Here is a 22,598-nt window from a genome sequence, read left to right on the forward strand (position 1 = left end):
TTATGCTAATGAATGCACTTTTTATCTCTAATTAGTTTCTATAAAGTAAGCATACCACTAGGGCACATTGGGTTCGTAAAGTAATGACAGTGAGCATTTGAGACTTATCTGATTTTTAAATATAGACAGAATGAACCACTGTTTATGAGCCACTATCACTCACTAATCATTTTTTAAAGAAACAGCAATAATAACATTTCTAATCTCGTACTTGGATTTATGACTTTAACAGCTCATATGAAAACTACAAAGACAAGTGATTTTGTTAATAGTTTTATTTATAAGACCTCAGTTCAAAACCACAGCTTGTTGGAAGTATGACATAACCACTTTACAGCAGTTAATGCCTTTGATTTACCTCATTTATGGTACTTGGAACAATTGGGATTGAGTTTTAATCATTCTGTGAAGCGTCTGAAAGACTGCACCAAAGGACTGACGGCACCCCAGTCACCGGGCTTACGGTACTCTCCCTTCTCCAGGAAGTACTGGCGTCCGGTGTAGTTTTGACGCTCGTAGAAAACCCACCAGCCATCAAAGACCTTGCAGGAGTTGACCTCTCTCCAGCGGAACTTCTCCAGGAGTGAGGGGCAGTCCTCGGTGGCCTCCACGGCCTGGCCGCCGAAGTCTGCCTTCTCATAAAGCTGCATCTTGTACAGGGTCCCACTGGTCTGGAAGCAGAGGGGAACATGAGGAGATAGAGCGACACAAACGGGGGTTTAAAGGGAAAAGGCGTTAGGGATGAATAGAGTAAGGGGAAGAGGGATGTAAGAATAAAAGATAAAGGAGACTTGATGGGCAGATGAAATGTCCACCAAGCAGAATTTCAGGTTACATCATTTGAGCACAACCATGAAATAGCAGCGTCAGCTCACAACTTTGATTTTTAGATGAGAGACACTGCAGACTAAGGGTCACACCGGGAACACATCCTTTATTGGTTATTGACTGAGCCCTGCAGGCACTGATTGCATAAGTGGTACTCCATGAACTCTAATATTTTACCCCGCACTGCAGACTTTGTGGTCCAAAAACCCAGTTAGTATAGGTCCAGAACAGACTGACTTACAAAATGGACTATCTTGCAGGAGCTGAGGCGGTCATTGAGTCCCATCCAGCGCTGGTACTCCGGGTACTCCCCTCTGGTCAGGACGTATTGGTAGCCCATGTAGTTGGGCCTCTCGTACACCACCCAGGCCCCACTCTCCACTCGGATGGAGTTGCAGCGGCTCAGGTATGTGTGGAAATCTGAGCAGTCACTGTCACACTCATAACGACGACCCTGAAAGTTCTTGTCCTCGTAGAAGATAATCTGGAGGAAAACATTTAGTGTGTGAGACTTCTCCAATGTGTAGGTCCTCTTAGAAAACAGTATGGATTACCAGAACAGATGTAGGTCTACCTAAAAAGCTACAGAGACATGGTTCTGTAGACTTAACCATAACTGGAATATCCCTCCCAAAAAAACTCTTTCACAGTCCAGAGCCAAGAGAAGTTTGGAGCAGACACCCTGAGCCTCATGCTAACTCACCCTGCCCATTTTGGGTATATTGTTTGGGACCGGCTTGGTGATGCTGAGCGATGGTGGATCCCCTGAGGTCTCGTGTCGACTGGCCTTTCAGGTTCTGCTTTTTATACCCCAACACTCGCTCACATTTATAAACAGCAACAGTGTTAGTACAAGGGGAACAATTGCTTTGTCATGAAAATGAGATCCAAAAATTGAGTCAGTGATTCTAGTGCTATTCAGTTTTTCCAGAAAAGCATGGAAGGATTACGGCATAATGGTGCACGTCCACCGGCTGGGTCCAAAGCCCACTAGCACATGGTGAGAGCCTGCCAGCTCATAACTCAGCTCCACTCTTTGGATTCATCCACATTCATCCATCCACTGGTTATGTAAAGCCATTCTGGTCTATTCTAATTTTTACAGAAATTGTGGTCATTAAAAACAAAGAAGTGCAATCCAGGGGCATCTAGACAAAATGTTACTCAGCAGGTAAGGGAGTGAAAGTGATTCACATTGTAGCACAAATGTCATTGTATTTTAGTAGAATATTATGTGGTAAACCAGGACAAAGTAGTACATAATTCTGAAGACTTTAGAGCCGAGTCTCTTTCAGCTTTGATTGACCTGTTCTTAGCTCCCTCCAACTCTGGCCAGAGAAATATTTTGTGGAAGAAGACAAGGTGAGAGCTACCATGATTTAATTCATGGGTTTCTTCTTGTCCAAGAGTGTGGATGTTGACTTATTTCTACAGAAGAACTGCCATGAATAAAGAGTGAGATCAAAATATCTCCCAAAAGGAACTGTCACTGACTTCAACGTGTTACCTTCACTTATTAAATAAATGCAATATATACAGCTCTGGAAACCTAAACCACTTAAAATTATCATTGCTCTTTTATGCTATGAATTACTGAGAACATGTCTGAAATTCCAAGCAAAAACGTTTTATTTATTTGCAGAAAAAATAAATGGTCAAAATAACTAAAAAGATGCAGTGCTTTCAGACCTCAAATAATGCAAAGAACATAAGTTCATATTCATTTAGAGACAACGTTGATGTTTTAACTCAGGAAGAGATCAATATTTGGTGGAATGAAGTGGTTTCTTCAATTTTTTTCCAGAGCTGTATATCAAATATGATGTAAAAGAAATGTAATGTTATGCATATAACTATTCAGTCGATTCACTTGACACAACACACATGTGGGGCGTGATATCCCATACCCTATGTGCTGTACCAAGTGAATCAATTAAAAGGGACGAGGAAGTTCATTCTCCTTCATTACTTCTGATGAGAAGGATCACATCCCCACTCCAACATTTCTAGCCAGGCAGTAATTTAAAGAGGAGTGGCAAGACCAAATGACCTGGATTAGCAGAGCATGCCAACATCTGATGGTGTTATCCAGGACATGTTACTGTGGAATATCATCTCTGCTGCTGAAATGTTGAGCTGTTAGCATGTCAGGACAGTCATCAGACTGTCATACAACAACAGTGTGTTTAGTCAGAGGAGTCTTCAGGCAAGACTGACTGCTGCTGGAGATCCTTCCTCCCCACAGAATCACCAACCACAAACTTTGAACATACATGGATGAAAAGAGTGACAACAACATTTCATTTTCCTTTGGGATAAATAAAGGTATTTTTGAATAAAATTGAAAAAAAAAAAAAAAAAAAACACATTAGTACTTCCAGGAATAATAATCCAGCATTAGGATCATTATGGTTCAGCAGAGCAGAGCGGGCATTGTAGTTCTGGCAAACCTTTTATTAGTTTCCACTTGATCATGAAATGTCCTGTACTTATTACAGAGCAGCTACAGCAGCAGGGACATTTAGGTAGCAGACATCAGCGGTAAGGCCTTTTTTTTCAGTGTACACATCTTCAAATACATAGTGTTTTACAGTAACTTCCCTCATCAACACAAAGCAGCAGCAGCAGCACTGCAAAAACACTAAATCTTACCAAGTATTCTTGGTCTGGTTTCTAGTGCAAATATCTTAGACACTAGAAATAAGAGATGTAAATTTTCAGTAAGATGTGGGAGCTTTGTTTTAAGTCAATAATTCCTTCATGTTGATGAAAAAGTTGTAGTTCCACTGGCAGATTATTTGACTTATAACAAGGGAGAAAAAAGTCATTATAAATAAAATAATCTGCAAATGGAACTAGTACTTTTTCATCAACATTAAGGAATTGAGTTAAAACAAGCTCCTTTGTCTTACTGAAAAGTTACTTGTAAAACAGTGTCTCATTTCGAGTGTAGTAAGATGTTTGAACTAGACCAAAAATACTTGATTTAGTGTTTTTGCAGTGAGCTCTCTGTGAGCAATGTGCCTGTTACACATCAACTGTAAATACGCTGGAAGCAAGTGAGGTGAGTGCAAATAAGCTAGTGAGAAACACTTTGAGGTAATACATCTTCTAACGGAGGGTTTATGAAAAATAATCCAACAGCTAATGTTCACAAATATTCACACATGTGAAATAATTGTGTTTGTAGCATGCTTGTTACTTGGCACATGTCAGCCCAGCAGGTTGTTCCTGCTGTAAGAACAGGATAAATCCACACTGAAACAGAAAAAAAGGACAAAGAGGCTGCCAGGAGGATCACAGTGCAGCACCACACACACCAAGTCTTTTTTTTATCTCAACACTTTCATCCATCTGGCTGCAGATCAGCATCTGCCCAACCTGGCTGAGGGTAACTCAAGACACAGAACCTGGGTGGCACTGAAATACAAAAAGAAATAATAGAAAAGAACCAAAGAAAGATGAACCAGATCCATTGGCATTGTGTGTGAAAAGGTGGATGTTTCAAAATAAAAGCTGGGAATTTTGAAGAAGCAACAACAAACAGTTGGATTTCCAAGGGGAAAATCTGATTCTCACCAATCAAATTTTAAAATTCAACATGGCTTCCAAAGGTTTAAAATACGTTTATTTCTGCCCATCTGAGTTAATCTGAAGCACTTTCACCTTAATGTGGTCCTGATTAACAGGCATGGAAAGGATCCTGGGATCCAGGTAGAGCTTTTAAAATTTAAGGCCTCAAACTGCTTGCTTGACCAGTTTAATTCTATAAAGAGCAAAATAAGAAATACTACAATATTCTACACACAAGTATTAAACTTATCAATAATACATTGCATAGAGATCTATATTAAAAGTATCAATATCTTAGAATTTTGGTAGTATTAAGAACATTTGTTGCTTTTTTTTTTTTTTTTTACTTAAATTAAGGTGAATTATCTTTAGGCAATCTTTCTTTTTGATTTTTCTGTTTGTACTACAAAACTTGTATTTTCACAGGATTATCAAACTGCAAGACTCCCATAGTGATGGATACCGATCAACTCCCGGTGTTTTGGGTTTGGTGATTAGAAGACCCGACTGGTTTTCCACCTTCTACATGAACGGGTCGTGGCGTATATTCCAGATCCAAGTTCTGGCCGCAGACATAAACAGAACTCGACATAAAGACTCCACCAGAGCTTCTTCCTGGTTTACTGCTGCTCACTTTAGTTTCTATAAGCAGTTCTCGGAATATTCTGCACTGCACTTCTGTTCAGAGTACTCTCTGTGTGACACAAGGCAGGAAGTACTGGAAGAACTGAACCTCACAGTTCGGCCAGTAACAGTTAATATGCCTCATGTTTACCTTGTAAGTTACAGTGGAAGTTAAAACAAGCTTCCATAAATGACTACTATTCTTTGAATGTAGGCAAAGAATGTGGATGCTTATGAAGGTTTAAACTATGAACAGTACTGGAAAGACAATGATAATGCCTTGGGGTGGAAAAGGAAACTGATTCTTAGGATTTTTCTTGGTCAACTGGTTTCACCTGGGTAAAAAATGAAAACCAAAAAAAAACTCACAACTCTTGTGGATGGACTCTTGTTCTACTTTAACTAATTTAAGCCATCCTTTAACCAAACTAAAGGAGTCGTTTTTCTCTAAAAGTTAAATCTTGAAATCTTGTCATATTTGTGCATTTTGTCGAGTGTTGTTCCAAGAACAGCAACCTGTTGCTATGTTGCTCTACAACATGCCGATCTCCTTCTTTGCCTGCTCTTTCATGTAGAGGACTCAGCTGCCTATTTTGAGCCTGAAAACAGGTCACACCTGAACCTGCAGCGCAGCAACTGCCCCAACCAGAACCCGTCACTTGGCTCACAGGATGCAGTCTGCCTGTGAGGTGTTCCGGATCAGGTCAGAAACCTAACTCCTACACAACAGCGAGTCACAAGCTCAATAAGCAGCAGTCGTCTGGATGGGTTTAGCATCTTTAACTCGGCTGGAGTCTGTCGCCGCTCCGTCGGAGTTCTTCTGAGAGTTGGCCAGGCTTGGGATCAGACTGTCCAGTTCCTGTCGGTGGCCAGTTTCCAAAAGCCACTCATGGAACTTCAACTCCACCAACTCCTGAAACTGCTGCTTCTGCTCCCTACAGACACACATCAGGAGAAAAGGCTTCAATAAGTCAAGAAAGAGTTTTAGAGGCTGCTGAGAGATTTCCCCTCCATCTGCCCCCCTCCCTGCCACGGGTTCACCAGTGTGTCTGCGTCAGACAGTGCAGAAGCCAATAGATCAAATCCACATTGATCTTTGGGAGACATTTTCCATCAAACTCCTCCCTGGTTTTCAGTGCACTGCTAAAGTATTCATACTCCTTAAAAGTTTTCACATGACAACATTGATCACCTTTTTTGGAATTTTACCCAAATGAAGAGAAAGTAGCATAGAATGATAAAATGGAAGGAACATTTTGAAATGAAATAATGAAAAGGCTGGAGTCCTTTTACTCCGATAATGCTAAATAAAGTTGCTACACTCATGAATTACCATGAGTTATTCTCTCACATAAACTACAAATAAAATGCATTGCGGTTTGTGGCTGTAATGTGACAATGTTAAAGGGAAATGAATATTTTTGCATAGCACTGTAAACAGCTTAAAGTTGCAGTATGCCGGTTTGTATAAACAATGTGTTTTTTAAATATTTGTTACAACTGTCACCATCTCACAGTATAATATGAACAGATAATCTCTTCTACCTCCTTCCAGTGCTCTTACTGCCATCTGCAGAAACAAACGGTTGAAAACAGCCAAGCAGAACCAGAAGGAGGGGTTGGGCGTTGTCAATCAACCTTGTGTACATGGTGCTAAATGGAAACTACAGGAGAGCCGTTTATCTGCCATCGTTGTTGGCTATGCTAACTCACCTTAGCATTTATGGTAAGATCTGTTGTGGGTAATGAACTGTAGAGTAGCCAAGAAAAAGGGGGAGGATGTGAGCAGTACTTGGAAGGACTGATTACAGCATTAAAACCCTCCTCCTGACTCTGATTGGTTGTTTCGGTGTATTTCTGTAGATGACAGCAGGACCACAGGGGAAAGGCTGAGGAGCTTGATCTTTTCACAGATCATCTGTCTCATAACGTACTGCGACAACATAGTGACAGTTTTAACAAATATGTAAAAAAAAAAAAAAAAAAGAAAAAAGCTTACTGTTAATAAAAGTTGCATACTGCACTTTAATAATCAATCCACCAAGCATGGAGCGCTGCCAGGCTTTTCTTAATACCCACTTGTTCAGTCGGGCCTCCATCACTGTTTTCTGCCAGTTCTGTATCCTTTTCTGCTTTTCCCTCAGTGCTGCCTGGTAGGCCGGGGGCAGGCCGCCAGGCACCTCGCATGTGTCGCCCTCCATCTGGAAAGGCACAGCCAGCGTGTGAAACTCGGAGGGAGGCAGCAGGCGGTAGCAGGTGCCGTCCGAGCTGGAGGCCGAGCTGAGTGGGGGGCTGGCGAGGCCCTCGGTTCCCAGAACCAAGGGCTGATCCCAGGCATTGGGGACCACAGCGAGACCCACACTGGCCATGTGGTCCTCCAGGGAGGGGTAGAAAATGTGGAAGGGACCCAGGGTTATCTCAGAGTTTCCAGGCAAGAGCAGCGGGCAGGTGGGGGTCAGGGCGTGGATGGTGCAGCGCGAGGAGGCGCCGATCACCACCCTGCCGGCGACACACACCACACGTACATTCTGACAGCTGTGGATGTGGACGCTGGTCTGGACTGGACCCAGAACCACTGTGCTGTCACGGCATTTGTCCACACTGACGGATCTAAAGAACGCAACAAAAACATAACATGGTGAGTTCATGTTCCCTGAGAATGATATGAGCTGACTGACAGCGTTTCCCTCACAGATAACATCTAAATTCAAAATAGAGATAGGACGAGACGACCCACTGAATTTAAGCATATTACTAAGGGGAGGAAAACAAGCTTAGTAATATGTGGGATACATGCACCAACATGCACCATGTTGTATTTGATTCAAACAAAGTTAAAGCTAGCTTAAAAAATCTGAATCCTTCTAATTATATTTTTATTAGAATCCTAATAAAAATATGTTACCTGTTTAAAGGTTATTTTAAAGGTCAAGAGTTGCTTTAAATCTATCAAGTGAGCAAATCCATATTCCATTTTATTGATTTTGACTGCAAGTACTAATGTGAGACGGAGAACGTTCATACTGCTGGCGTTACATTAACACAAATCAGTGCCACTGCCAAATGCACTCCCAGCATTAAGAGAAGCTGGCCACACCTGAGAGGAGATAAGAGATATATAAAGGCATCAGAACATCTGTGGATCTTGATGTTGGCACCGGTCAGCTTGTCGGATGTTTTAGCCAGAGTCTGTCTGACGACCTGGGACATCAGCACCATCTTGCTGCCGGGTGGGGCCATGTGGGTGTTGCGGGCTATCTTAGCTCTTTTCATGGCTCCTTCCACTGGAATGAAAAGACAACAGGCAGGGAGTCAAACACTTCCAGGAAGGCAGATTGGAGGCTGAAGGAGTCTGAATGCCAGAAGACTCAGTGACACCTTGCTGGGCCCAGGCTAGTTTCTTCCCTGAGCGGAGGCAGGCGGTCATCCCAAAGGGGTTGAGGGTGAGGTTTTGTTGGAGACATGAGAGGAGTTTGTGCAGAGGGAAGGAACGGCTCAAGATGGAGTAGCCAGACTGTGTTTGGAGGGGCCCTTTGGTCAACAGCTTGTGGATGGGCTGGATGCCTTTTCCATGGCCAACCGAGCCCTCCAGGAGGAGGCCTAAACTCCGCACGGCTTCCAGGGAGATCTGATGACAGAAGGGTAACTGCAATGCTTTAAATCTTTCTACGGCATAGAAATTCAAAACACATCTGCTCAGAAAACCTGTTAAAGAAGAACATCTGTGGGCTTTAAAGGGGCAGTATCGCATAAAATCCACTTTTTTGAGTTTTACATCATGTTATGATGTCATTCCCTCATCAGAAACATACCTGGAGTGTTGCTTTAATTCTTCCATGCATGTTTGAAAAACCCTTCAATCTCCCATGGCAACCATTCAGCTGCAAAACGCCTGCTTGAACCTAGCCCCACCTTCAAGACACAGCTCCTCCTTGGAGCTTCCGCCTCACAGAGCAGCCCGCTCCCACTCAGCTCCTTCAGACTAGCCAGCACCAATTAGCAAACACCTGGTGGTACTGCACATCTGCTGAGCTCATTATAGGAGCCACTTCTCAGTGAAATTCTGGTAAAACCATTCTTAAAGGATTAACAGAGGAACCATGTTGTGATGACTCCCTGAAGGTGGAGTTTCAGGAAGAGCAGGAGGTTTTAAAGAGACAGAGGCCCAATTTTAAGCCATTAAATTAGAGACTAAATTTTCTTTTAAGTCATTTTTGATATACAGTATTTTTTCTAACAGCTGAAATTAACATAGTTATCGTACTTGATTGTGCTATAGAATGGCACCATGTACCTGGAAAACACATGATACTGCCCCTTTAAACTTGGCATCAGTAAGACTTTATAATGTTTAGTGGGTTTATTTGATGACCTGAAACAGCAGGTTTCTTGTGCACCAAGAAACCAAAAAAAGTTGCTAAATATCAACACAGCATCCAGGTTACAGGCATACAAACAATATGCAAAGCCAAGAGCTGTACATTGTCAAAAATAATTCTCTTTTCTGAATTCAAACACACATGAACATGAGTGACATCCCATTCCCAATTTATGGGATTTAACATGATGTCGATCGTTCCTTTGCAACTTCAAGTCTTCTTAGTGAGATAGCATAGACTCACCTGGGAGTCTCTTTGGGCCTGTCCCGACTGAGACAACTGCCCCGGTTCTACCACCAGCTCCAAAAAATCTGCCAAGTGGTTCTGAACAAACAACAGATGAGCCTGATCGTCCCAATTCTGCCAAACAAAGAAAGGCTATAAGCAACAGATCAAAGAACCAGGAGATGGTGATAGGACCTGTGCTTCCAGTTTCAGGACATAAACATGCTACATTCAGTCAGGTCGGTCCTGTCTTTAGTGTCCGTCACCTTGTTCTGAGAGCTGGCCTTGGTCTCTCGCTCCGATGGAGAGGGGGAGCGAGCTCGGTGACTGGGCCACTCCTCACCGATCAGAGACGTCCGCAGAGACACGCGGTTCAGCTGCTGGATGTAGAGGAAGAGGAGGAACTGAAGCGTATCCACTGACAACTGGGGACAAAGACACAACGGCTCAGCATCAACCCCGGGTTGCATGAGAAACAATAATTGGTATTACCGCTCTCCACCACTGGTGTCCTCTTACCTTACTTCTTTGCTGATCCAACTCGCTTTTGGAGGAGCACTGGGACATGCACTCTGCCCGCTCCAGCCTTTCCTCTGGAGTGTGACCCAAAAGCAGGTCGAATGTCTCAAAGTAGAGCCATGCCAGATCTTCTGGAAGCTGCAGCTTTCCACAGGCGATGTGCCGCCACATGGACCAGCCCAGGACAGGAAAGCAGCCTTCCCGAGTTTGGACATAGATTGCCATCTTCCGGAGGTAGTGCAGGCTGAGCTTGGAGGTGGGAGCCACCTGAAAATGAACCACACTCTGGGTCATTTTACACGTCTACATGTGACATCAAGCATTCAACTGGCTGTCAGTGCATTCACCTGCAGTGCGCCCAGTAAGAAGGGCTCCATGCGTGGCCATATGCTCACACTGTCCGCCTCCATGTCTGAGAGGAGAGGAAAAGTTTTCACATGATGCACAGAAGTCATACACAGAATGAAAGAGAAATAAATCAATACAGATTTAAAGAGGGGGAGTACCCATGTTTCCATCAATGATTTTTTTCTGTGCATTTTGGACTATCACAATAGAAAAGGTAAATAGAAATATACCAATTCAAAATAACTTACTTAATTTTACAATAAAGCTTTTAACATTGGCTTTAAGTGGTTTTCGGCTTTTCCAAAAAAGAGTAAGAGTGTTAAAAAGAAGATGGAAACACTTTTGCAAAATAAGTTATGAACTGGTGAATCACAGTTCCAACCTTTAGCACGTAGGAGAGAACTGTCAGCATGGAGTGGCCGGCCACAGGTGCTCCAAGATGGGAGGGCAGTGGTGGACTGCTCTCATACACTGCTAGCTCTGTGCCTTAATATAGGCATGAAACTCCCAAATATTTCTAAGTCCCACCCTCCAGCTCTGAGTGGAGGAGTCTCTCCATTTTTCTGAGATGTGTGGTTCATGCTGGTTTGCAGCCTTTGTGCATTCACAGAGTCAACATCTGACAAAATCATGCTTTGTGCGGCCTGGTTGATGCGCTCCAAACCAGTAGAGGGAAATGCATCTAATTGTATCTCATTATCTTTTTTGCACCATTTTAAAAGTTCACTCAAAATCTGCATGACAACTGGATGGAAACATATTTACCTACTGCTACCAGCTCACAGATCAGAATCACACAATTGAAATCATCATCCACAACATCTCATTGAAGATATTTGGATGATATGATACTTATTGGGATTTTATGTGGTAAATAAAAAAAATAAGCCATAACTGTAAAGCTAGATGAAGGAATTTTTTAAAGGACTTTGAATATAAGGTTGGTCATTTATTGTATTGTTTAATATCTTGAATTTCTTATGAGAATTTTGATTCATCATTGACACAATAAATTCCAATTGATGTTTAAACAAACAACAAAACTGTCCTTATTGTTCGGATTATTAGTTTAACTATTTTCTCCATTGTTTGTTAACAAAGGTGTATCAATAAATTTGAAAATATAATTAAATGTAGTTACTGTGTGCAGTTTAGTGATACATATCAGACTTCTTTTTCAGACTGGCGCCCTAAAGAAGTGCATAACAAATAAATGAGTGTTATTTTAAGAGCAGTATTTGTGTTTGTGCAGCTCTGATTGCTGTACCATGCAATCACAGCTATACTGTTACCTAAAATAAGTAATAAATAGTTCTTATTGTCACTTATATCACACTAGTAGTGCCATAAAGTGCCCTGGTAAAACTTTCACCCATTCCTATCAGATTTTTTTAAATCGCAGAAATCAAAACATTTTAGTGTTTATATGCAATTCTTCCCCTTTTAAAGTAATCCCTCTGAGTTATTTTTAGTCTGAGACAATATCTGTTGTGAACTGATGCTGTGAAAATAAACTGAATTGAAAATTCAAAGCAGCTGATTGGTTTCAGAAATGTTCTACTTGGAGAACAATGTCAGAGAACATTTACTTGTGCACTCCACAAATCAGGCCTTTATAGAGGGACAAGAAAACAGAGTGGTATAAGCCATAAAAGTTCAGTATACAGCTTGAGAATACGCCATGTGGAGAAAGTTGCTTCACTTAGATGGAAGAAAATTATTTTCTGACAGCTGAATTTCAACTTTCTAGATATTTTGTTGTAAAATAAAAAGCTCAGATTTATTTATCACGACAGTGTTCACAAGAACATATCAGTTTGTAACTCTTATTTAACCTACTAACAATATATTTCTTTAAATATATCCTCAATAGCTGCTGATTTAACTGCATAAACACAGCTACATTCTATATCTGCACCATAGCAATGTTTTTTGGAATGAAGCAACAGCTAAAACCTGCAGATTAGGCACACCTACTTATTCCAGTTGAACAAGTTGTTTATTCTGAACATGATCCTCATCATGATGTTGCTCAAAGATTTTGAGCTTCGTCTAAAAGCAGTAACACTTATTTGTGCCTGAAGTCTGAACACTGACGGTGGAATTGGATGTGGAACATAACATAGATGTCTCCCCAGCTTTGCTCCCATGACAACTGCTGGTGTCATCCACACCTGACATTTCATCTCTTCGAAGGGCGACCTGACCCGAGCAGCTTTCTTCAGCCGCACCACAGTAGAAAGTAACTGAAATAAACCATAAAACATTTTCGCGACGCAATAACAAAGGACAGTCAACTTGTTTTCCAAAAAGTAAACTTGACTAAAGTTCAGCTGCAATCCGATGTTAGCTACAGCTGGCTAACAGCTAGGAGCGGTCTTACCTCCGAACTTTATCCCACGCAGGAAACGATGTGTTCCGTTCCTCGGGAGGATAAACTGCTGGGTCACGGTTTCATTAGACGAACGCTGATGTTCCGAGTATACTTGTCACGGATTGTTTTCATTCACACACAGTAAAATTGAATATTCTTCCTCTTTGGCGCCTCCCTTCCCGACAAGCGTCGCGCGCAGCTCGCGGGAGCGTGCGCAGCACTTTGCAGTAGCTCAGCAGGGTAGCGCGCGCCGCAGCCAGAGGCTGGTCCGACCAATTTCTGATCGATTTCTCGATAAAACAACTCATATAATCATGTCAAGGTTGTAACTTTCAGTTTAATCGGCAGCTAACAGAATTTTTAAATAAATAAATAAACGAGGTCTTGTGTGGAACTCTTCTTACACCGTTTTGTGTTGGTTTTGTTTAGTCACCAAGAGAATCGGTCTTTTTCCAACTTTTGTCACTTAACCATATCTACATATGGTTGTATCCATTCATACAGTCACAAGTAAATTGACTGTAAATTGACTGTATCAAGTAAAATTGACTCAAATTTACTTTTGACTGTATGAATGGATTAAATGAACTATGCACATTATTAAATAAATTGTATTTTTGTAACATATAAATAAACAATCCTGCTGTTTATTTTTCATCAGGAAAAATAAACTGACTGTTTATTTGCTAACTTTTAGAACTGAAAAAGTCCAGGGTTATGTTAATTTGAAATTAATGTCAGTGGTTCTGATGTGGCTAAACATGAGAACAAGACACATATGAACCAGTGTCTTCCCAAGCCTTTGTCAGGTCTTGTGAAAATCAAACTTACAGGATTTGTTGATGATGAAGAGGGGAATATGCATAGTTTGTGAAAAAAGTATTTCTTCCCAGTTTCAGGGGAAACAAATTATTTTAGGTAGATAAAATAAGTAGTCCCCCCCAAGTAACTTTGGCAAAAAAAATAGCAAATGTTGCCTTATTTACAGGATTTGTTGTTCAGGAAGAGAGGAATAAGCACAGTTAAAGAGTTTGTGGAAAATTATTAGCTCCCTTATTATAGAGGGGGGCAGATTATTTCAGGTAGCTAAAATATTTGGTTCCCTCCCTCGTAACTTTGGTAAACAAAGCAAATGTTTTCAAATTGTCAATGATTGTTATGTGTGATCGTATAATTGAGCCACCAAAAATAAAGAACTAGAAATTAGTTTTATCCAGCAACCTGCCATAGAAAGCCTGCACTCTCATTTTTTAAGGAAGTCTTAATTTTTTGTGCCCTGCTATCAGCCAGCTTCCATCTACGGAAGAGGATTAGGGCCACCGAAAAAAAAAAGAATTCTGAGTTTAATCTCAGAATTCTGACTTTAAAGTCAGAATTATTATTATTATTTTTTCGGTGGCCCTAATCCTCTTCCGTATCCATCCTATTATATCAGCAGTGAAAAATTATAACTACACACAAAGTGTTGGAAACCCGTGTTTGGTGACTGACTTTTAATTGTCAGGTTTAATATACAATGAATACAGGTTTTAGAAATTATTTTAACATTTCAATAATTATAAGTAACACATTAATTATTTTGCGCATATAAATTTCCAGTTATATCCAGATGTTATTGATTTATTGCATTGTGTCACTTTTGGCTCTCATCAGAAAAAGTAACCTCGACTCATGGTCCCTGCGGCTGGAGCTTCTTTAAGTGTGGGCGGAGTTTCTGGACACGCTGCGGTGGGAGGGTTCTCTCTGACAGGAGGAAGAAGGCTTGTGAGTGGCTGCGGGATCTGAGCTTCAAAAGCCGGCTGGTACCTTCTGTATCTTCTCCTTCGTGACTCCGGGGATCTATGGCTAAGAAAGGGATTAACATCTGGAATGCGTGCTGCCTGCTGCTTTATATCGCCACGGCAGTACTTGCCAGGTAAGACGGTGTCGTTCGCAGAAGCGGGGACCCAACGGTGAAACGGCACCGCCAGCAGGTACACATGTTTAGCTGTGATTGGTCTACCAGGGGCTCTCCATGTGTGGAGGAGAGCAGGCTGATATTCTGAATAGAACCTCCAACAGGCGTTTTGTTGTTTCGTTGAACCCCAACGAGCTGGTATTAGCGGTCATGTTTTGGTTTAGTTAGCTTAGTTAGCATGGAGCTAGCAGTCTCACGGAGGGAGCCTGAACATAATACCGGTGGCTGTCTCCTCTGAGACTTTAGCTAGCAGACCACTGCTTCACTGACTGGGAAGCTACCAACATTAGCAACAGAGCTCGGTGTGTTTCTGTCCATGGAATAATGAACATGTCCCCATTCTTCCCTCTCCCTCTTTGATGTAGTCGAGATTTCTATAAGATCCTGGGGGTGAGTAAGACAGCAACCATCAGGGATATAAAGAAGGCCTACAGAAAGTTGGCTCTACAGTTACACCCCGACAGGAACCCCGACGACCCCAAAGCACAGGACAAATTCGCAGATCTGGGAGCAGCTTACGAGGTGAGCATAAAACCATTGTTTTGTACCAGTTATAGATGAATGAGGCCCAATACACACTTCCTCCTTACAGCATAGTTGCTCAACAGCAGGAATGTTTCTAAAGTCAAATGAAATGCAATATAGAACAAAATTGTACAAGAAGTGCCAAATGGCTTTGTTATTAAAGTCTTTTGTGCGCTTGCTATTTCATTACTATTATAAACTATCAAAGCTCTGTGATTGGCCGACTACACCGTGTGGCTGCAGCTCATTGGCTGTAGCATAGCACAGCTGGCGACAGGAAAAGTCAGACGTGGATGACTGGGAGTGGATTTTATTAACCGCTGCAGGTGTTTCCATCTCAAATGTTCACATTACCTTATTGCTGACTTTTGATTAGCATATCTTAAGTATTCGTAAGAATCACAAGTGCTGTTAAGATTTGTGGGCTTGGAAATCAGATTTCATTAATATATTTGGATTTTACTGTAAGCGCGTTTTGCTAGAAATAAAGCTTTAAAATCCGACACGATTTTTTTTTTTTACTTTACTCTCAGCACAATACTTTATGTAGTTGATGCCGCCTATACATACTGCATGATGCACAAACTGCAATAAACCTTTCAAATGGTTCACAAAGTGCAATTTGGGATTCTAAATATAATGCAAAATAAATACTAAAGCATAACACTGCTCACAGTAAGACATAGAATTAGACTGAATAGTATGGGTGCACCAATTGCAGTATTGTGGCCGATTGCTTATTACTGATCTTTTAAAAAGCCTAACTTACCATTCCGATTTTGGCCTATATCATGTTTTTGTCTGAAATGTTGCTTAATATGTCAAGAAAGTTGCTCAATTAGCAACAATGGGGTGACTATTGTTAACTGTAAATGTGCAGACATGACCTGGTCAGGCAGTTTGTCAGTCAAACCTCTCTCACGGGTGAAAAGAAAAGCACGGTTGTTGATTTAAAAAAATAAAATAAAAAATTTCTAGACCTTTTCCGAGGTTGATAACATCAGTGGATAAGATCGGCTTCACATGTAAAAATCGGCCGATCACCGATCTCCCAAAATTAAGGAAATCAGCACCAATAAATTGGCTGGCCGATAAATCTGTGCACCCCTACTGTACAGATATTAATATCAGATCATTCATCCAACTTCAACAATCTATTTATTTACAAATTATCTAACAATTTTATGTTAACCTTAAAATGTGAAATGGTTCTGAATACCGGTGCCTGACACTGTGTATGTGTTTACCTTGAAGTTGATTGGCTGTTTTGTATCCAGGTTCTGTCTGATGAGGAGAAAAGGAAACAGTATGACATGTACGGAGAAGATGGACTCAAGGAAGGTCATCACAGTTCTCATAATGACATCTTCTCCAGGTTGGTTCTGTGGTCCTTTTAGAAATCATTGGATTATTTTTTATTATCAACATAAAGAACTGTTTCAGTCAAAAGTAATGTTCCAAAAGCCTCTCATATTAGTCTTGCTAATGTACTAGTTCTGTTGTTCCAAGGATCTGGTTAGTTTGGGGGTAAAAGGCAGTAGATCTGCCTCAAACAAAGAGACTGAAAAGTTTTACGTTTTAATCGAGTCTCACAATAAATCAGACCATTAACGAGAAGATATTTTCTTAAACTTCCCTGATGTGGTCTTTGAGCAGGAGATGGAAATGGAACCAGTTCTATATTTCAATTGGTTTGACATTTAAACCTGAATAAATGTTATCTGGCTCAGATGGTCTGGAGGCTCTCAGTCCAGATCTGTTCAAACGGATGAATCCCATATTCAGCTCTGGGGCCTCGTGTATAAATGCGTGTGCACAAAATATGTGCGGCGCCATATTTTACGCACAAGTTGACATGTAACAAAACGAACGTGGCGTGAAAGTTTGTGCAAACGTTTGACCTGGTGTGAAAATGTGCGGCAGCCACGCAACCTTTTTAATAACAAACTACAAAGCCTCAAAACTCAACTAAATACACTGAAATCTGACTCCATTCAGTGTATTTAAACCAAGAAGCATCAAACCTGAAGTTTTTTCATGATTTTAATATTTTATAGTTGAAATGTAAATGATCAAACTGAACTACATTTATCCTCAGACAATAACCTAACACGCACACAAACTAAAGAAAATAAAAATAAAAGGATGTGAAAACTTCACTCAAATGTAAATAGTACTTTTCCTCAGTTTTTGTCTCATAAGAATGTAACATGTTGGTCTGCACCGAAGCGCAAGAAAAGCATCTATGGGGTAATTTCATTCTCACTAAAAAAGAAAACTGGGTGGGATCAGCAGATTAACTCCAAACAGGTTTAATTATTTTTAAGGTGATCAAGGTGTGTAGACAATCACATGTATATAAGTAGCTGCATGAAGGTGAGCCGCTAACTGAGGAGCGCTTTGTCTCTGATGGAGAACTTCGCCAATGAAAAGATTCAGAGGGAGCATTTAATCAGAGACCTTACTGATCTGCTGGGAAATGTTGATGATGGTTTATTAGTGTTTAGATTTCCCAGACAAACTCCACTGACTGTTTCTCCTCACCGTCTTTGCCCTCAAAGCTTCTTTGGCGATTTCGGCTTCATGTTTGGAGGAAATCGGCAGCAGCAGGACAGGAACATCCCCAGAGGAAATGACATAGTCCTTGACCTTGAGGTCACGCTGGAAGAGGTTTACTCTGGAAACTTTGTGGAGGTATGGAAAACCTCTTCCTTTTTGAATTAATAACTCCAGAATTACCTTTCATACCGTCTGTAGAACAACATGGAGTTTTCTGCTGTAATTTTGTTTTATTTTTGATTCCTTGTGAAACTGTTTTGTTGCCAGGTTGTGCGGAATAAGCCTGTAGCTAAAGAAGCTCCTGGTAAAAGGAAGTGCAACTGCAGACAGGAAATGAGGACGACGCAGCTCGGACCAGGCCGCTTCCAGATGACTCAGGAGATGGTGTGCGACGAGTGTCCGAACGTCAAGTGAGTCCCTCATCATTAAAGAGGGGTGGAGTCATTCAGGCTGAACTTATGATGCAGCTTATTTTTTTTGTTGATCTGGATCTCAAGTTCTGGAACAAAACCTGACTATTTGTGATCCTCTGTTATCAAGTTAGTGCTTGGAGTTGATTACATTTACAAAATGCTGAATTTGCATCACTGTCAAAACACCTGGTCATCACTGTACTTTCAAATGGAGCTAGAGGCCTTGTAACTGTGGTGCCCTGAAGAACTGGAGTTAAATACTTGTGCATGTCCGAAAAAGACACCGAATCTGATCAAATTGATCACCCTGCTGGATCCAAAGGTATGGAAATCAACCACTGTGTCCATTAGCTCTGGTGGGACTGACCAACCCGTCCACCAGATTATGTCTGCACCTGCAGTTAACAATGGTCACCCCAGTCTAGTTAACTTAGCATTTTTAGTTAGCTACTTTTTATGTTATTGTGTTGACCAAAATCAGTATCGGCAGGCCAGGCTTTTCAAACATTGGTGATCGGACAGAAAGCTGTAGTTGGAGCACCGCTAGTTATTGCTTGTGCGTCCTGCCTGATTGGCAGCAATTGGTTGAATAAGCAACCAATTGCTGCCAATCACTTTATCATAAAGTGGAACTCTCTCTGTTAGTTCTTGAATTGACTGTTAAGTGAGTCAGAGTAAGCTCCTCTCTAACATGACCTTTTCTCCCCTCAGGCTGGTGAACGAGGAGAGAACCCTGGAGGTGGAGATTGAACAGGGGGTGAGAGACGAGATGGAATATCCCTTCATTGGAGAAGGTGATCCTCACAAAGCTTAACCAGAGTCATTAGTTCATGCGTTATCATTCGTTCCTCATGTTTTATCTGTGACGTCAGGTGAACCTCACATCGACGGTGAGCCTGGAGATCTGCGATTCCGCATCAAAGTGCTGAAGTATGAAGCATCTTTCATTACTGATGGATATGAGATGAGCGTGTAGGGAGCTGATTTCTGACTTGCTTTTCTCTTTCAGACATCCGGTGTTTGAACGCAGAGGAGACGACCTTTACACTAACGTCACTATCTCTCTGGTTGAGGCTCTGGTCGGTTTCGAGATGGACATCGTCCATTTGGACGGGCACAAGGTCCTTCTTTTTTAGAACTTACACTGTTTGAAGTTGGTGGAGAAAGTAGGAGTTGAACTGAATGCATCTCTTATCAGGTCCACATAGTGAGAGACAAGATCACTAAACCCGGAGCTCGAATGTGGAAGAAAGGAGAGGGTCTGCCGAACTTTGACAACATCAATATCCGAGGTTCCCTCATCATCACGTTTGACGTGGAGTTTCCTCAGACACAACTTGATGATCAGCAGAAAGATGGTGAGAAGACAGAGCTGAAGCTTGTTGTGCCTGTTGAGTGACACATTTTAAATGTTTATTTGTGGTAATTCAGTTTTTCAAAAAATTGCAGTGTTCCCTAAGAGCAACAAAAAAGGACTTCAGAAATGTTATGTTGTACATAATCACAAGACTTTATAGACTGAGCTGATGCAAAAGGTCACTGCTAAACCAGCTGGCTGTTAAGAGATTTTAATGGAAAGTTTAGGGGTAGAAAAGAAGTGCACGAGCTACAGCAACAGCCTCAAGGATTGTAAAGCAACGATTGGAATCGACTTCAGCTGGAGTCCCCATTGCCAAAACCACCAATACTAGCTTTAATAACCATGACATCACTGCTGATTGGCCAGCTGAACTGGCCAATCAGCAGTGAATTTATGAAGTATTATCAAATGAAAGATGAGACACCAGACCCAACCATGCAAATGGCCACTCCCATTGGCAACCTGGGCTTCCATTACATCTTAGTGCGTTCACAGACTGATAGCCTGCATTGGCACTCAGTGGTTTCCATTACAAATGACTAACGGCTCAACTGGGTGGGGTTGTCATATAGTCAGACGCACCCAGAATCTGAAAAATAACATAAACTGATCTTTACAAACAACACAACAATGGAGGGCATGGAAGCTTTGTTAAAGTACTCAGTGCGTGGATTTTTGTCAGACTCATACTAGACGAAAGCCAGAAAAGGCTGCTGGCCTAGCCTAGAGTAGCCTAGCCAAACAAGGACCACCAATCTTCAGCCTATCATGGCAGCAACATAGGTTCTAAAATGGGGGCTGGTACAACTTAGCCAACAATGTCAAAATACAGACATACTTTTCAGAAAGTCCACATTTATACATTAAAATTCATTTTATTGGTCTGATATTTGTTTTATGATTCTGGGTAACGGTTTAAGGTCACAGTGAGAATACATCAATCAGCTTTGAACCTCTTGTCTGCTGGAGTCACCATGGATCATTATGTTTGCAGATGATATATTCATCTGTTGTAATAAAAGGCAGAGAAGAGCCTGTTGAACTTTTGTTTTTTTTAAAGTTATTTGTTAAATGATATTTTTACTGCAACTCTTGTACTACATCTGCCATCGGGTGAAGCCACTTGACTCTTCCGTGACTCTAATAGTTCCTCAATGTATGTGTTGTTCCAGGTATCCGGAGTATCTTGAAGCAGGGATCTGTACAGAAGGTTTACAACGGACTACAGGGATACTAAACTGCTGGGAGAGACAGCCAGGACTGATTCTTTACTACAACCACAAGAATACACTTGTTCAAGTCAACAGGAGTGTGCTCCAGGGATCCTGTCATGATGTATTTATGATTTCCAGAATGTTCTCAGGACGGTTGAATCTTGTTAGTTTTTATTTTTAAAATCATCTTGTGAGGAGCAGCAAAAGTGTTTTTATTTAAATACACAATCAGATTCAAAGTTTGAACTTTTTTTGCCCCTACAAAGTCTACTGTAATAATTTCTAAAGTTCTGAAACATAAAACCTGGGAAGACCTTTATTTGAAGTATCATGACTCCTCCTGCAGGGGGAGATGCTGAGCTGAAGTCACACACCTGAAGTAGCTCTACTTGGACCTTATCTAGTTGATCCAAACTCAACAGCACCACGTGTTGAGTGAATTTGCTCTGCTCTTAATCTCAGTTCAGTGGGGAGGAACAAAACCTGTTAGATTTTCCAGTAGTTTTCCTAATTTATGTTGTTTGCCTTTTCCTCCTGAAGGGAGAAGTGTCATCCTCCGAGGTTTACTGTGGCAAGAGTTGATCTCTTCAAATATACAGTGAGCACAGTTTACTTTGCCTCTTCAGACCTGATAGTTTACTGATTTTTCTTAGCCATCTCAGACATTTTCAGATTTTTTTTTCCGTTCTTCTCCCTCACTGATGAGTCAGACACTCTGGCCTCCAATCAGGATTTTCAACAGGATCTTCTCTTTTTAATGTGACTGCAACATGTCTCCCTGTCCAAATTTCGAGAGTAATAAGGTTTTAATATAAACTATTTGGCTGTTTTTACGTGTACAATGAGATGATGTTCTTTACTTAAAATATAAATAAAGATTTATACAAATTTGATTACATGTCATGCCACAAATATACCACTAGATGGTACCAGAGTCATTAAAATGGCACACTAACGTCACTACGTCTGTACAAACCACTATCTGCAGTTTAGTCCTCAGGTCTTGTTGGACTTTGAAAGCTGCTGTTTCTAAAGCAGAACTTGAGGTTTTTGCTCTGTTACGGTGTCTACATTCCTACTGACAGTAAAACCATGAGCACATCAGGAGGACTGGTCGGATCTGAATGTCATTTGGTTCACACGCAGATCTAAAATGGGTTGATTTGCAAGGAGCTGACAAATCTAGAACGGACATGCAAGTTTAGTAGCTGCATTTTCACCACAAATGTGCACAAAAACCTTTTTCTGCTAATGTTGATAAAATGCAATTTCGTAATTGCAGTGTTTCCATTGAATAAGAAATTAAAATAAAATGATGTGAATAAGCCTGCTCGCGCGATAAGTCATTCAAAATGATGGAAGTGACGGGTGAAAACAATTGCATAAAATATTCATAATTCAGCCATGGCACTTTGTCAGCCAATCAGAGGAGACGTCGGCGTCCTTTTCAGGCGTCGGGGAGACAAGCCCCTTATTCTTGGGAGCGACTGTCTATGCGGCGTTTTGGGGAAATTATAGTTGGTGATTTTACAGAAGAGTTATGGACTCAACACGATACAACGTTTTATCTCCTGTGAGAGCTCTGGAGGAGCCAGCTGTACATTGTCCGAAAAAACGCTCCATCATCTCTACAAGAGTTATCTTGTGATCGGACGGTTGTGGGTTCAATTACAGCTTCTTCCTGACACAGTGATTTGACC

The 22,598-nt window shown here is 41.2% G+C and overlaps 3 protein-coding genes across 3 annotated transcripts; 1 reads left to right on the forward strand and 2 right to left on the reverse strand.

Moving 5' to 3' along the window:
• Nucleotides 1–293: 293 nt before the first annotated feature.
• Nucleotides 294–1,609, reverse strand: LOC122839500 (gamma-crystallin S-like). Its single transcript, XM_044131109.1, has 3 exons — nt 1,532–1,609; nt 1,070–1,312; nt 294–671 (listed from the first exon to the last, which is right to left on the reverse strand). Exons 1-3 carry the CDS (start codon nt 1,538–1,540, stop codon nt 399–401), a joined length of 525 nt encoding a protein of 174 aa, XP_043987044.1. The 5' UTR covers nt 1,541–1,609; the 3' UTR covers nt 294–398.
• A 1,652-nt stretch (nt 1,610–3,261) lies between these two features.
• On the reverse strand, nt 3,262–13,117 carry tbccd1 (TBCC domain containing 1). The gene is made up of 9 exons (XM_044131110.1): nt 12,880–13,117; nt 10,496–10,560; nt 10,149–10,415; nt 9,896–10,054; nt 9,648–9,764; nt 8,404–8,653; nt 8,123–8,309; nt 7,105–7,635; nt 3,262–5,960 (listed from the first exon to the last, which is right to left on the reverse strand). The coding sequence occupies exons 2-9, from the start codon at nt 10,556–10,558 to the stop codon at nt 5,768–5,770; spliced, it is 1,767 nt and encodes a 588-aa protein (XP_043987045.1). The 5' UTR covers nt 10,559–10,560; nt 12,880–13,117; the 3' UTR covers nt 3,262–5,767.
• A 1,472-nt stretch (nt 13,118–14,589) lies between these two features.
• dnajb11 (DnaJ heat shock protein family (Hsp40) member B11) lies at nt 14,590–21,791 on the forward strand. Its single transcript, XM_044131111.1, has 10 exons — nt 14,590–14,785; nt 15,193–15,349; nt 16,630–16,727; nt 17,914–18,046; nt 18,179–18,321; nt 19,036–19,118; nt 19,197–19,254; nt 19,334–19,445; nt 19,523–19,682; nt 20,857–21,791. The coding sequence occupies exons 1-10, from the start codon at nt 14,712–14,714 to the stop codon at nt 20,919–20,921; spliced, it is 1,083 nt and encodes a 360-aa protein (XP_043987046.1). The 5' UTR covers nt 14,590–14,711; the 3' UTR covers nt 20,922–21,791.
• Nucleotides 21,792–22,598: the final 807 nt, after the last annotated feature.

Source organism: Gambusia affinis, linkage group LG11 (genome assembly GCF_019740435.1).
Source record: "Gambusia affinis linkage group LG11, SWU_Gaff_1.0, whole genome shotgun sequence".
Taxonomy (NCBI): Eukaryota; Metazoa; Chordata; class Actinopteri; order Cyprinodontiformes; family Poeciliidae; genus Gambusia; species Gambusia affinis.

Excerpts from the sequence above, each read along its gene's own strand:
- dnajb11 (XM_044131111.1), top strand. The coding sequence starts at position 14,712 with ATGGCTAAGAAAGGGATTAACATCTGGAATGCGTGCTGCCTGCTGCTT. Across the intron at positions 16,728-17,913 it reads CATAATGACATCTTCTCCAG|CTTCTTTGGCGATTTCGGCT; the intron begins GTTGGTTCTGTG and ends TTGCCCTCAAAG. Across the intron at positions 18,047-18,178 it reads ACTCTGGAAACTTTGTGGAG|GTTGTGCGGAATAAGCCTGT; the intron begins GTATGGAAAACC and ends TTTTGTTGCCAG.
- tbccd1 (XM_044131110.1), bottom strand. The coding sequence starts at position 10,558 with ATGGAGGCGGACAGTGTGAGCATATGGCCACGCATGGAGCCCTTCTTA. Across the intron at positions 10,416-10,495 it reads TCTTACTGGGCGCACTGCAG|GTGGCTCCCACCTCCAAGCT; the intron begins GTGAATGCACTG and ends GTTCATTTTCAG. Across the intron at positions 5,961-7,104 it reads ATGGAGGCCCGACTGAACAA|GGAGCAGAAGCAGCAGTTTC; the intron begins GTGGGTATTAAG and ends GTGTGTCTGTAG.
- LOC122839500 (XM_044131109.1), bottom strand. Across the intron at positions 672-1,069 it reads CCTGCAAGATAGTCCATTTT|ACCAGTGGGACCCTGTACAA; the intron begins GTAAGTCAGTCT and ends CTCTGCTTCCAG.